This window comes from Garra rufa, chromosome 16, assembly GCF_049309525.1.
Source record: "Garra rufa chromosome 16, GarRuf1.0, whole genome shotgun sequence".
Taxonomy (NCBI): Eukaryota; Metazoa; Chordata; class Actinopteri; order Cypriniformes; family Cyprinidae; genus Garra; species Garra rufa.
In genome coordinates this window covers 1,535,414-1,550,116 of record NC_133376.1, presented here as the reverse complement: position 1 = coordinate 1,550,116, position 14,703 = coordinate 1,535,414, and the positions used below count along the sequence as shown (strand labels likewise).

The 14,703-nt window shown below is 39.2% G+C and overlaps 1 protein-coding gene across 1 annotated transcript; it reads right to left on the bottom strand.

Annotated features, from left to right (window-relative positions):
* Nucleotides 1–3,567: 3,567 nt before the first annotated feature.
* On the bottom strand, nt 3,568–14,403 carry LOC141288917 (uncharacterized). Its single transcript, XM_073821118.1, has 3 exons — nt 13,790–14,403; nt 9,881–10,036; nt 3,568–4,112 (listed from the first exon to the last, which is right to left on the bottom strand). Exons 1-3 carry the CDS (start codon nt 14,202–14,204, stop codon nt 3,769–3,771), a joined length of 915 nt encoding a protein of 304 aa, XP_073677219.1. The 5' UTR covers nt 14,205–14,403; the 3' UTR covers nt 3,568–3,768.
* Nucleotides 14,404–14,703: the final 300 nt, after the last annotated feature.

Below are 14,703 nucleotides of genomic sequence, written 5' to 3'. Positions count from 1 at the left end.
AAGTATGGTGATGTGTATCAGTTATTTTTAAAAACCCTTTTCACCAGAGGTGTCTTACTTTAAAATATGAATGTTTACTAATAATAGTCAGAAAGACACACACACACACACACACACACACACACACACACACACACACACACACACACACACACACACACGTTTAACCATGGCTGGTCTTGTGTGTGTGTGTGTGTGTGTGTGTGTGTGTGTGTGTGTGTGTGTGTGTGTGTGTGTGTGTGTGTGTGTGTGTTTGTTTTTGTGACATATCAGGACACAAATGTGTGTAATAACGTGTGTGTGTGTGTGTGTGTGTGTGTGTGTGTGTGTGTGTGTGTGTGTGTGTGTGTGTTTTCTCCCTCAAACATAGGGGCTGGTCTGTTCCTGGGCAGAGTGCCAGTCATCCAGCGACCTGCTGCTGTTGCTCTGATATGACATTCCTCTGGCTCTGCCTGTGCCCTGCCTGACGCCAGCGCTCCACACGAGCCCACAGTAAACACTCACAGCTGCTGTCAGCCTGAGATCAGCCTTTGTCTTCTCACACACTCCACATCACTCAAACACAGCACAACACACTAACACTTACTAACCTTTCTCACGTTGTCATCCTCGTGCTGGTGAGACGAAGTCAAAGAAATTAATCATAAATACATTTTGGAGATCATTTATATAAATATATTCATAAATAGGATTTACAGGTCAAGAACAGATTTAATGGCAGACGGTAACAACACTCTTTGTACTTTACATTAACTTACATCGCTTAGTCACAAAAGTTGGATTTAAAAACAACTTACATTTTTACAGATAGAAGCCTGTATAAATGTTTGAGACAACTAAACACTGAAGTGTTACAGCACTCCCTGTTGATCCTTGTTGGTGTATATGAAATGGCTTGCTATTATACTAGTACACTAATATTTCCTACACAGTTTTAGTTTTTAGATGTTTTTTTGGTTAACTCTAATAAAGCGCTATCACGACATCTAGTGGCAGAGATGAACAGTGCAATCTACCGCTATCACATGATCTTCAATCCTTTAGTTTCAATGATCAGAGCCTGATAAAAGATCAATATCACTGATTATGTCAGAATTAAACATAGCCTTGCTCTTTTAGACTGTTAACTTTATAAATGTTGTTAAAAATAGTGAATTTACTGCATCAAAGTTTAGTTTGACAAATGTGCACTTCTGTCCAGTGTTGGGGAACTTTACTTGTAAAAGTAATGTGTTACAATATTGAGTTACTCCCTAAAAAAGTAACTAATTATGTAAGTAACTTTTTATGGAAAGTAATGCATTACGTTACTTTTTAAATTTGGGCAGGGTTTGCTTGTTTGTTTTTAATATAAAAAGTTGTATTTCTGTCAAATGTAAAAGCCTTTTCACACCAAAAGCCTCAGGTTTAGAGAAAAGTAAATTGTCGTCTGTACAGTAGACCGCAGAAGAACAAATGTCAACTCTTCAGCAATAAAAAAACAAATGTTAGATTATCTTGAGTCATTTTTGTTTATTAGTATGGATGAATTGGATCATCGAAGGTCAGCAGCAAAGACATCGGTTAATAAAATGGGATTAAATACATAAAGGATATTTGTATTATTGAACATATTTAATTTGCTGTTGCTGTTTTAATTCATTTTGAGGAACACTGTATCTGTTTTTTTAGTGAGTGAGATGAATTAATGCATGTTCACATTTATTCTAGAACTAAAGAAACAACTTACTCATGATTTCTCTCAACATGGGGACAGGAGAGCTTTTCATCAATAAATGAGGAAGAAGTAACTAGTGTTACTTGAAAAGATATTTTCTTGTCAATTAAAAAGTAATGCGTTACTTATTAGTTACTTGGAAAAAGTAATATTATTACGTAACTTGCGTTACTTGTAATGTGTTTCCCTCAACACTGGTTCGGTGTGACAAATAAAAAAGTATATAAACAACATTTATTAATAAACAAAACAAAACAAAAGCTTTCTTTTAATCTGCATGGGATTCTGATCAATGGAGTAGAGCACCTCCATAGCTTGCATTTTATTTTATTTTACATTTCATTCTCTAATGTTAAGCAGTTTTGAGTTTATACTGTTTAATGTTTGTGTGTTTTGACATATGCACCACTGACACTAAATGTCCAGCCCATCCAGCTGTGGGTTAGCATTCAGAAAAAAGAGATGATCTTTCAAGGGATGAATACGTTCATTAGTTATCATTACTGCCCTCCAGAGGCAAAGTGCAGTAACTGACTCCAGCTGCTGGATCTTTTCCAACTGATCCGACTTACGGTTTTCCTGAAAATGACGATTAAAACTGGGACAAATCCCATAGACTTACATTGAGGGAATGTTCAACACTATTCAAACTCACACTGAGAACACTCCCACAATCCCTTCAGACTCAATCAAACTCACCTTCTGTTATATTTCTAATACACTTAAACTCATTCAAAATAACTTGCTAATCATGCTAACAACATGCTTATCATGCTAGAATTATGCTAACTACATGTTAGTAATATGCTAATCATGCTAGAAACATACTAACATGGTAGATAACATGCTAACAGATAACATGCAATCATGCTAGCAAATTGCTAGTCATGCTAGAAACATGCTAGCAACTTGCTAATCATGTTAAGAACATGTTAGTAACTTGCTAGTCGTGTTAAAAACATGCTAGCGATTTGTTAATCGTGTTAGAAACGTGTTAAAAACATGCTAGGAACTTGCTAATCATACAACATGCTAAAACGTATTAATCATGTTAACAAGCTAGTAACTTAATCATCTTAAAACATGCTAGAAACATGCTAATCATGTTAAGAACATGCTAGTAACTTGTTAACCATGCTAGCAAATTGCTAATCATGCTAGAAACATGCTAACAACATGCTATTAACTTGTTAATCATGCTAAAAAACATGCTAGCAACTTGCAAATCATGATAGAAACATGATAATGTAATGTTAATCATGTCAAGAACATGATAAGCATGCTAACGTAATTGCTAACCATGCTAGAAACATGCTAGCAACTTGTTAATCATGCTAAAAACATGCTAGCAACTTGTTAATCATGCTAAAACATGCTAGCAACTTGCAAATCATGATAGAAACATGCTAACCATGCTAGAAACATACTATCAACATGCTAGTTGATCATGTTAATATGCTATCTCTCTATCAAACTTTAACCTTTTAACTTAAACTTCAAACTATTTCAGACTGAAAACCACCAAATTTAAAACTTTTCAAACTATCAGGTTCAGCTTCCTCAAGCCAACTTAAAGTTTGTCTTGACAAACTTTATCTAGTTGTGTTTTTATCACATGAAAATGTATTGTTGCCAAAAAAGTCACTACAGTCAGAGTTAAAACCATGGTCCTCATTGTAATGGGTTTACGGTGGAGGACAAATGAAAGCAAACAAAACATCATGAAAGAAAGAATAAACAATGACATTTTTCATGAAATAAATATCCTTTGATGTTTTGAATGTATCACACAAAAGACACTTTAGTTATGGCCTCAAAATAAGAATGACGGTCCATATCAAGTAGTCAAATATATTTGATATTAGTGTTTATTTTAAAAAAGATATGGCTCATAAGAACATATTTTACAAACACAGCATTTCATCACTTCTGGATTCACAACTAAACATTTGACGAATCTGTGATACAAAAAACAATAACAAAGCGTTAAACACAAGCTAATACAGTGGAGCAGCTCCTGCCATCAGTGTCAGACAAACCAGTCCAGGAGATCAGACCTCATCGGGTGTTGAAGACTGGGTTTGTGTGAGTGTGTGCTGCTCCACAGAGCTGGTGTCCGGCGGTGTGCTGAGGGGGTCCAGTGCTGTGTGTGTGGTCTGGGGATGATGGGACGGGGGCAGGAGGCTCCTCAAGCCTGAGAAGAGCTGGCTGACTAAAGCCTCCATGGAGCGTGTGTGTTCGGACAGCACTCTGGAGATCAGACGCTCCTCTCGCTCGTGACTCTGCTCCAGCTGACGCTCCAGCCAGGCGTTCTGACTCCGCTGCAGTCGCTCCAGAAAGCCCTGATACTGGCTGTGCAATGCGGAGCAACACGGCCCTCTGCGCTTCGACACACCTGAACACACAACACCTGCTATCAGCTACACGCTAGCTCACACTTCAACACTAAACCATTTGTCCAAACTGAGATTCTTACGTCATCTGAGAGCTGAGTGAATAAGCTTCTGTTAAAACAGGACAATATTTGATACAATAAGATACAACTATTTGAAAACCTGCAATCTGACGGTTAAAAAAATCTAAATATCGCCTTAAAACTTGTCCAAATGAAGTTCTTAGCAATGCATATTACTAATTAAAAATCAAGTTTTGATATATTTATGGTAGAAAATTTACAAAATATTTGAATGGAACATGATCTTTACTTAATATCCTAATGATTTTTGGCATAAAAGACAAATCGATCATTGTGACCCATACAGTGTGTTTTTGGCTATTTCTACAAATACTGGTTTTGTGCTCCAGGGTCACATATCTGCATTTCACATCAACACACAGCTGTGTTGTGCACAACGTTGAGATTTTATTATTAAAAAAACATTATGTAGCTTTAATTTATTGTATTAATCTGGCTCGACACAATCTATAATACGATCATTACTGACAGCTTTGATGAATCACATCACTGTTCATTAGGGCTGTGACGAGACACAAGATTGGGCTCACGAGAAAGAGACGAGACTGATTTTTTACCTTTTTTAAAGAAATCCTCAATGATGAAATATATTCAAGGATTCAAGGATTCAAGGATTCAAGGATCTTTATTGTCATTTCAACACATGTTGGTGCATATGAAGGAACGAAAATGGTTACTCTGGTCCCGTAACAAGCCACAAGAAAAATAAAAAGACACTATAAATATATATATATAAAAATATAAGTGTAATAGATATATAAAAGTATGAGTATAATATAAATATACATAAAATAAAAACTATAAATAAAAAAACTGTAAAATGGACCGTGGTAGTTCTGTGCAGTAGAGGTAGTTTGCAATGTAGTTAAAGTGGCAGTGCAGTGCAAAAACAGTGCAAACAGTCTGTCCATGGGGGTGGCTATTGTTCACTGTATGTAGGGGTGAGAGGGGGGCTACGAAGATCTCCTGAGTTTAATAATCTCACAGCCTCCGGGAAGAAGCTGTTCCTCAGTCTGGTGGTCCTGCTTTTGATGCTCCGTAGCCTCCTGCCTGAGGGGAGAGGGACAAACAGTGTGTGTGCAGGGTGAGTGGGGTCTTTCCTGATGCAAGTGGCCCTTTTCCTGCATCTGGAGGTGTAGATGTCCGTGGTGGTGGATAGGCTGTGTCCCACAGTCCCCTGTGCCGCTTTCACCACCCTTTGCAGAGCCTTCTTCTCTGCTGCAGAGCAGCTGCCGTGCCACACAGTGATGCAGGAGCACAGGACACTCTCCACCACACACCTGTAGAACGATGTAAGGACTGAGCTCCCCAGTCCAGCGCGCCTCAGCCTTCTGAGAAAATAGAGGCGCTGGTGTGCCTTCCTAGTCAGGCAGGAAGTGTTGGTGCTCCAGGTGAGGTCGTCAGAGATGTAGACGCCCAGGTACTTGTAGCACGAGACCACTTCCACCGCTGTCCCTCCGATGTACAGTGGAGGGGGGGGGAGGTGTCTGCTCCTCCTGAAGTCCACGATCATCTCCTTGGTCTTCTTCACGTTGACGCAGAGGTTGTTTTCCCTGCACCAACCCTCCAGGTGTCCTACCTCCTTTCTGTAGTCAGACTCGTCGTTGTTCACGATACGTCCAACCACAGCTGTGTCATCCGCAAACTTCACAATCAGACAGCTCGGGTGTATCGCCGAGCAGTCGTATGTGAGCAGGGTGTACAGGAGGGGGCTCAGCACACAGCCCTGGGGGGAGCCGGTGCTGAGGGTGATGGAGGAGGAGGAGACATCGTGGATCCTCACGGACTGCGGCCTGTCTGTTAGGAAGTCCTGGACCCAGTTGCATAGGGTGGAGTTCAGTCCGAGTATTGCCAGTTTCTGTGTCAGGGTCTGTGGTCTAATGGTGTTAAAGGCTGATGTGAAATCCACGAAGAGCATGCGAACATAAGAGTTCTTGTTCTCTAAGTGGGTGAGGGCTGTGTGGACCACAGAAGAAATGGCATCCTCTGTGGATCGGTTCTTCCTATATGCATACTGGTGTGGGTCCACAGTGACGTCGATGTAGTCCTTGATGTGAGCCATGACCAGTCTCTCGAAGCACTTCATGACTATCGGGGTGAGGGCTACGGGCCGATAGTCATTCAGGCCTGTCACTGTGGACGTTTTTGGGATGGGGATAATAGTGGCGGTTTTCAGGCAGGTGGGGACAGCTGCTTGTTGGAGGGAGGTGTTGAAGATGTCCGTCAGCACCTCTGTGAGCTGGTATGCACATCCCCTCAGCACCCGCCCGGAGATGTTATCGGGACCAGCAGCTTTCCGTGGGTTGATCCTCTGGAGGGTCCTCCTCACTTCTGCTGGGGTCACGCTGAGGGGCTCTTCTCCTGGTGGGGGGGTGAGCCTGGTACTGAGAGGTGGAGAGTCTGGGTCCTCAAAGCGGGCGTAGAATCTGTTGAGAGCGTCAGGTAGAGAGGGGTCCCTGGGGCATTGTGCATCTCTGGTGTTATAGTCTGTGATGCACTTTATGCCCCTCCACATACTCCGTGGGTCGCTGGATATGAAGTGTCCCTCGATCCTCTGGGCGTATGCAGCCTTGGCCCTCTCCACTCCTGCAGTCAGCTGTCTTCTAGCCGCCCTGAGTGCCAGACTGTCACCAGACCTGAACGCAGCATCCCTGGTTTTCAGCAGAGAGCGAACCTCTGCGTTCAGCCAGGGTTTCTGGTTCGGGTAGCATGTTATTGTCCTGGTGATGGTGACATCCTCTGTACACTTATTGATGTAACCGAGGACAGCAGATGTGTAGTCCTCTAGATCCACCTCTCCCTCATGTACAGCTGCCTCTCTGAAGATCTGCCAGTCTGTGCGCTGAAAACAGTCCTGCAATACCGGGACAGCATCATTGGGCCACACGGTGATGGTCCTCTGTGTTGGTGTCTGGCGTCTGAGCAGGGGGCGGTAGGCAGGGACCAGCGTGATGGAGATATGGTCGGAGAAGCCCAGATGGGGGTTGGGGACGGCTCTGTATGCGTCTTTTTTGTTAGTGTAAACACGGTCCAGTGTGTTATTTCCCCGTGTTGGTATGGTGACATGCTGATGGAACATAGGCAGTGTGTCTGTCAGGTTTACGTGATTGAAATCCCCCGCGATCACGTAAAAAGCCTCCGGGTGCTTATTCTGGAGCGAGCTGATGTTATCGTGGAGCTCCTTTAATGCATCGTTAGCATTAGCACCCGGCGGGATGTAAACAGCCATAACAAACACCACCGTAAACTCACGTGGAAGATAGTGTGGCCGGCATTTCACGGTCATATGCTCTATCGCCTCGGAGCAGTGGCTATTCACCACAGTACAGTTCGTGCACCAACCTTTATTCACATAGACGCATAATCCGCCCCCGCGGGCTTTCCCCGACAGCTGGTTACGGTCCGCCCGGAAGAGAAGCCGGCCGTCGATCTGGAAGGCTTGGTCCGGCATGTTGTCATTAAGCCAGGTTTCCGTCAGACAAAGCACCGTACACATATACACTACCGTTCGAAAGTTTGGGGTCAGTACATTTTTAGTTTCTTTTTAAGAAATTAATACTTTTATTCACCAAGGATGTATTAAGTTAATAATTAAAAGTTAATAATAAATAATTTACATTGTTATAAAAAATTATATTTTGAATAAACACTGTATTTTTAAACTTGTTATTCATGAAAGAATCCTGAAAAGAAAATCCCAGGTTCCAAAAACTATTTGTCAGCACAACTGTTGATATTATCCAGCATTGATCATTCTAATAATAAATCAGCATATTAGAATGATTTCTGAAGCATCATGTGACACTGAAGACTGGAGTAACAGCTGATCAAAATTCAGCTTTTCATCACAGGAATAAATTCTACTTTAAAGTATGTTAAAATAAAAACATTATTTTATATTGTAAAAACATTTTGCAATATTACTGTTTTTTTCTGTATTTTTAATCAAATAAATGCAGCCTTGATGAGCAGAAGAGACTTCTTTGAAGACTATTATAAGTCTTACTGACCCCAAACTTTTGAACGGTAATGTGTATAAAAAAAATAGTATGCTAACAAAATGCAAAAAAAAAGTGGATTAATTTTGATATGATCTTGTACTTTATGAAATTAAACTTATATTTTCAGTAATAAACATGTAAACTAATGCAGCATGATTGTGGATCTCGCGGGACACATCTGAATATGGTGAGATATCTGGTCACACTCCTACTGTTCATATTCAACAGAATAGTTCACTCAAAGATGTACATTTGCTGAGAATCTGCTCACCCTCAGGCCATCCCAGATGTAGATGAGTTTGTTTGTTGATCAGATTTGGAGAAATGTGTGATTCCACCACTGTCTCACCAATGGATCCTCTGCAGTGAATGGGTGCCGTCAGAATGAGTGTGCAAACTAGGGCTGCTCGATTATGGCAAAATCATAATCACGATTCATTTGGTCAATATTGTAATTTTAACATGATTATGAGTGGGTCTGGAACTTTATATGATTGATTCATTTAAAGATAGCAATACAATAGGAAAAAGATACAAATTAAACAGTTTTTATATTCATTTAATGCAATGAATTGAATGTAAAATAAAACAGCAGTCTTCACTGTAAGAATTAAACGTGCTCCAAAAGTTCCTCCGTCAAGAGCAGTGAGTGATTTAGTCTTTTGTTGTTTGATGAACGTTAAGCACAGAGACGGCAAGAGGAACATCACTTTAAGAGCTGCACGAAGCCAATCTACTGTTACACACGGGTTTTCATTCTCAACTGTTTACGATCATTTGAGACGTAAGTTGGAGGTTTACAGGAATAACCAGCAAACGCCGCATGCTGACACATATTTGCATGTGTTTGAGGTTCAGGTACGCATCTCAAGCTAAACGTTCACTTTACTTGTCCGCGTTCTGCTCCGTCTCTGAGCGCAAACACAGAACAGAACATCTCTTTCACGCTTTTGAAAACACAACATCAAATAAACATTCATAAATCAAGCACATTCTTTTACTGATTTGCATGTGAAATTGGGCTTTTATAGAGGAGCGAAAGCACACAAAGGGGCGAAATTGGGAGCAATAATTATTGTATCTCGATGATTGTATTTTCAGAATCGTTTGAAGCCGAAATCGAAACTGAATTTCGATTAATTGCACAGCCCTAGTCCAAACAGCTGATAAAAACATCAGTGCATCAGTGAACATCTGGAGAAGACAAAAGCTCAAACAAATCCATCATTAAGACTTTTTTAACTCAAATACATTGAGTCCAGAATCCATAATAACGCTTCCTCCTGTGAAAACTGGTGTGATCTAAATCAGGAGAGAAATCTGCACAGATCAAGCACCGTTTACAAGCCAAAACAGCTCTAAACAAACATGTGGCTGGATTTTGACGTGAGAGACGACAGGAGATGGACTTTTGCACTGGAGGAAGCGTTAGTATGGATTATGAAAAATGTCTTAATGCTGGATTTGTTTGAGCTTTTGTCTTCTCCAGATGTTCACTGATGGACTGGAGTGGTGTGGATTATTGAGATGTTTTTATCAGCTGTTTGGACTGTCATTCTGACGGCACCCATTCACTGCAGAGGATCCACTGGTGAGGCAGTGATGGAGTCACACATTTCTCCAAATCTGATGAAGAAACAAACTCGTGTAGATGTTGAAGAGTGTAGGGTGATGTGTCTGTCAGACCTGCAGCAGTGGAGGGGAAGGGTTGTGTGGGTGTGGAGCTCTCGGTGGACGTCCTGGAGCTCTCCTGAGACGCTTGTGTGAGGATCAGGGGCTCGTTCTCTGTTTTCACTGACTGGATTTCCTGGATTCCAGCTTCCACCTCATCCACTCCATTATCTGTAACAGACAAACACGTTAGAAGGGTAGAAATTCATCAAACTTTTAACTACACTCTGCTTTGTCTGGTTATTTTTATTGCACTGCATTATGTTATGTCCAATTTTTATGTCTATTTTAAAATGAAACCTTAAAGGAACACTCCAGTATTTTTGGAAATAGGCTCATAGCTTAGCATAGATCATTGAATCCTATTAGACCAATAGCATCACGTTCAAAAATGACCAACAAGTTTTGATATTTAAGTTTGCTGCTGTAATATGGACGCAGCAGGAGCAGTAATATTGCCTGAAGTTCGGTCACAATTTCAAAAAGCCGGTCACATTGGCAGTTACCCAGCTGGGATCTAATTTCAGGCTCTGCGTGATATTACTCCGCCTGCTTCAGCCATATTACAGCAGCAAACTTCCTTGACTATTACGCCGGAATGGGAGTGTAGTTCCTAATCTTATCAGCCTAGAAAATCTCAGCTTTACATTTTCCGCTGGTCTTAGTACGCGATATAACTACAGAAGAGTCCAGTTTTAAACAGGACAAATATGGAAGCTCGTTGGTTATTTTTGAACGCGATGCTATTGGTCTAATAGGATTCAATGATTTATGCTAAGCTATGCTAAAAGTGATATCGCCAGAACAGGAGAACGGCTGAATGGATTTCAAAACGGTAAAACTCAACTTATTAACTCGAGTTGGAGAATGAGCCTATTTCCAAAAACGTGGAGTGTTCCTTTAAATCATAAGTGATTTGAATTTGTTCTGTATGTATGTTTAGTTATTTAGCATTTCTTTATAATACAACTTTGTGACTGAAATGTGCTATGTGACACCTAAGTTTTCTGTCCAATTGTGGGTTTTTAAAGTTAAAAATCGGTTTAAATGTGTAAAAAAAGATACTGAATATATGCCAATGTATGTATTCACTTTAACTTTTCAAAAAACACTAGTTATTTGTAATTTTTCTGTTCAAAATACCATGTGGTACGACCATCCGTCCATGATTTTTGCTTTGGAAACATAATTGAAATGACCCTAAATTTATGATTTCCATTTTATGAAATATCATGTGGTGCGACCATCAAGAAGCTACCATTTTGAGACTTTTTATATTGAAATCCATTCAAATGTAGGACTTTGCATCATATACCAATTTACTAAGGACCCATAGTAGCATCAAGCATGTTTCTAACTCTTTCAAATTTTGAAAAAAAAAAAAAAAATGGTATGTACAGTAGTTACCACATTTGGATACCATGTGGTATGACCTTAAAAATACAATGAATATTAAGTGAATTGTACAAGTATTTTATATATATATATATATATATATATATATAAAAATTTCATAGTGACCTTTTGTGGGAAACGAGCTTGTTTTGTTCAGGTGGCAAATTTGGACTGAATTTGAAATACCATGTGGTGCAACCACTGCAGAGTTTTCTATTATAGATATATGTCCTAAAACTCCAGCATTAAGGTTGGTCTGATCGCCTGTTAATCAAACTCTCAGCGAAGAGTCGACTGAGCAGCCAAGATTGGACGAAGTTCAGAAACAACTGGGGCTAAAGAAATGCCATGTGCTGCACTTTTCACATCTCTATAAATAGATTTTTAATGAAAAAAGCTCTTTTTTAATTTGCTGCAACCAATAATAGCAATAACTGTATTAGATTAAAAATAAAATATATTATTTTTGTCTGAAATATGAATCACTGCTACAGTATGCTTAAGTAAACGGTATTTTAAAAAACATTTTTATCTGTTTAAAATAAAAATAAGTCTGCTAACTACATTTAAGAAGGCAATTCTGAAATTGTAGAACAAAAATATGAGATCAATATTTACAAAAACTCAAAAGAAATACAAATACTTCGTTTCTAAACACTTTAATTACTGAGAATGTTTAAGAAATGTTAAGCATGTTAACGAAATGAGTTAATTTAAATATAAATCATAGTCACACCACATGACATTTTTAAGGCTGCGACCAAATCATCTAGATGAAAAAACACTAAAATCACTTCATTACTTTTTTTGTACGAATGATGTACACTACCGGTCAAAAGTTTGGGATTAATACTTTTATTCACCAAGGGTGTGTTAAATTGATATAAAAGTGATAGCAGATACTTACATTGTTAGAAAATATTTATATTTTGAATAAATGCTGTTCTTTTGAGCTCTTTATTCATCAAAGAATCCTGAAAATATATCACAATTTCTAAATAAATACTTTGCAGGGCGACTGTTGCAATATATAATCCAATATAGATCAAATATAGATCATTCTGATAATAAATCAGTATATTAGAATGATTTCTGGAGGATCATGTGACACTGAAGACTGAAGTAATTGCTGATGAAAATTCAGCTTTGCATCACAGGAATAAATACAATTTTAAAGTATATTACAATAGAAACCATTATTTTATATTGTAATAACATTTCGCAGTATTACAGTTTTGCAGCACTGATGAGCAGAAGAGACTTCTTTAAAAACATTACAACTCTTACTGACCCCAAACTCTTGACCGCTAGTGTATGTGGACACAACATTCTTAATGTTTGAACAATTACAATATTATTATTATTTTATATGTTATTATTAATATTATTGTTATTTGTATTTTAAAACTGGCCTGTCGAAAATCCACACGTCAATGACTCCTTAAAAGAAACGCTGGCTAGATTAATACAGTTTACACTCAAAAAAATGGTTGGTTTTATTTAAATATTTTATTTTAAAACATATATTTTGTTGTCCGCCAAAACACTGTTGTATTGTGCTTAAATAACTTCAGCTGTTTAATTATCCACTTTACTTAATTATGAATTGTTAAAGTAACGCAAAGGGTTTAATTTCACCATTCAAAAACGGGATGTGACAATTTCTAAAGTATTTGATGAAGACACGTCATGATTGATCATTATTACACACACCTGATGTTAATAAGCAGAATCACCAAAAGAGGAAAAAAAAATAAAAATTAAGCCACCATTATAGTGGTCAATGTTTGCATTAGTTGGGCTCTTGACCCTTAAATCTTCAATGTTAGGTTTTGTTTGGCTGCTTTTACTGAGTTATAACAGCCAGACAAGCCAAGAACAAAAGTCATCAAGTAGCACTGACTGTACTTAAAATAGCTATCATCATATAGTGACTTAAGTACTTGACTTAGGTTTTCCTTACAGATTTCAATAGAACTGTGAACAAAAGATCTGTCAGTTTTGGCTTTATAAGACAGATGAAGCTTTTAGACACACAGACATGAAGAATCAGCGTGAGAATCACAACAACGGTGATCACCAAAAACCCATGTTGTAGCCAATCAGAACTCATCCATGACTCCCATCATGCATTGCGACATGAATAAATTATGAGCTGTTTGGCCTATTTTTTAGTAAACCAAAACAAGCTGACTAAACTTAACGGTTTTAAGTTAAAGGACATTGATTACATTGATTTGGTTGGACATTACTATTTCACATTGATTTTCCTAATTCAATTGTGTTGTCTTAGCAGAATAATTTTGAATAGATTGAAAAAAAATCCTTATATATTAATAAAAAACAATTTGGTTGTTAGGAACCACTGTCCATAATTGAATTGAGTTAGTTTAAAGAATCATTTTTTGAGTGTATGAAAAAACTTTCTCAATAAATAAATAAATGTATAATACTACAATAGAAATGCAACAGTTTGAGCAGTTTAAACTAGAAAAACTGTTTTTAATTATTTACCGATGCGCCACTCACCCTCATCCTCCTCTTCTTCCTCATCTTCTCCATCCTCGAAGGTGAAGCACTTGCTGTCGGACAGAGGAGATCCGTCTTTGAGAGCGCTGTCGTTTGTCCTGATAACCAGAGGTCTGTGTCCAAAGATTTCCTCCATGGTGTCAAAGTGTTTGAATGCGGCATTAGAAGAGCTGCTGTTCTGCTTCTTGGCCTTATAGTAGATGGACTTGAGTGTCTTCCAGCGGTGTTTGACCTGATCACATGAGCGCGCAAAGCCTGCCTCCTTGTGTCTGGCGCAGACCTTCCTGAAGATCAGACTGTTGCGGTGCTTCCGGCCGTCTCTGTAGCGATCGATGTTCATCTCCTTTAAAGTTTGCAGAAGGAAATCTGTCTCCTCCTCGCTCCAGAAATGTGTGCTTCTCCGACTGCCTGACATCTCTGCTGGACCCCACACAAGACCACTTACATGTAAAGGAATATTCTGTTATAGTTATAGGGTATCCAGAATAAGGTGATGGGATGAGACCAAATTCAGACTAACGCCATTTGTTCGATTCGGATTTTAGGAATGGACAGAACGGAAAGCTCGCCGTGAGGCTGCGCGCTTGAGCCCTCAGCCAATCACAAGACTCCGCCCCGCCCCCAGGCCGCAGAGCGCCACGCTCTAATTGGTCGCACGCTGTGGGGCTGCATCCTCATAGGTTGGACAAGCTGTCAGTCAATGTTCGACACACCCCTCTCCTGCAATCGGATTATAGCGCTCACATGACGCATCTATAATCCTTCACACAAAAACATCAGAAATACGACCCACGAGGAACACTGCTCTCATTTGTTTATCAGGGAGATGTTAGAGCCTCTGTTTGTGCAAAGAAATGTTAATTATATGCTATCTTTAAAATATGTTATTTGTACTTACACAAAAGTGAAATGAG

Excerpts from the sequence above, each read along its gene's own strand:
- LOC141288917 (XM_073821118.1), bottom strand. The coding sequence starts at position 14,204 with ATGTCAGGCAGTCGGAGAAGCACACATTTCTGGAGCGAGGAGGAGACA. Across the intron at positions 10,037-13,789 it reads GGAAGAAGAGGAGGATGAGG|ATAATGGAGTGGATGAGGTG; the intron begins GTGAGTGGCGCA and ends TGTCTGTTACAG. Across the intron at positions 4,113-9,880 it reads CTTCCCCTCCACTGCTGCAG|GTGTGTCGAAGCGCAGAGGG; the intron begins GTCTGACAGACA and ends TTGTGTGTTCAG.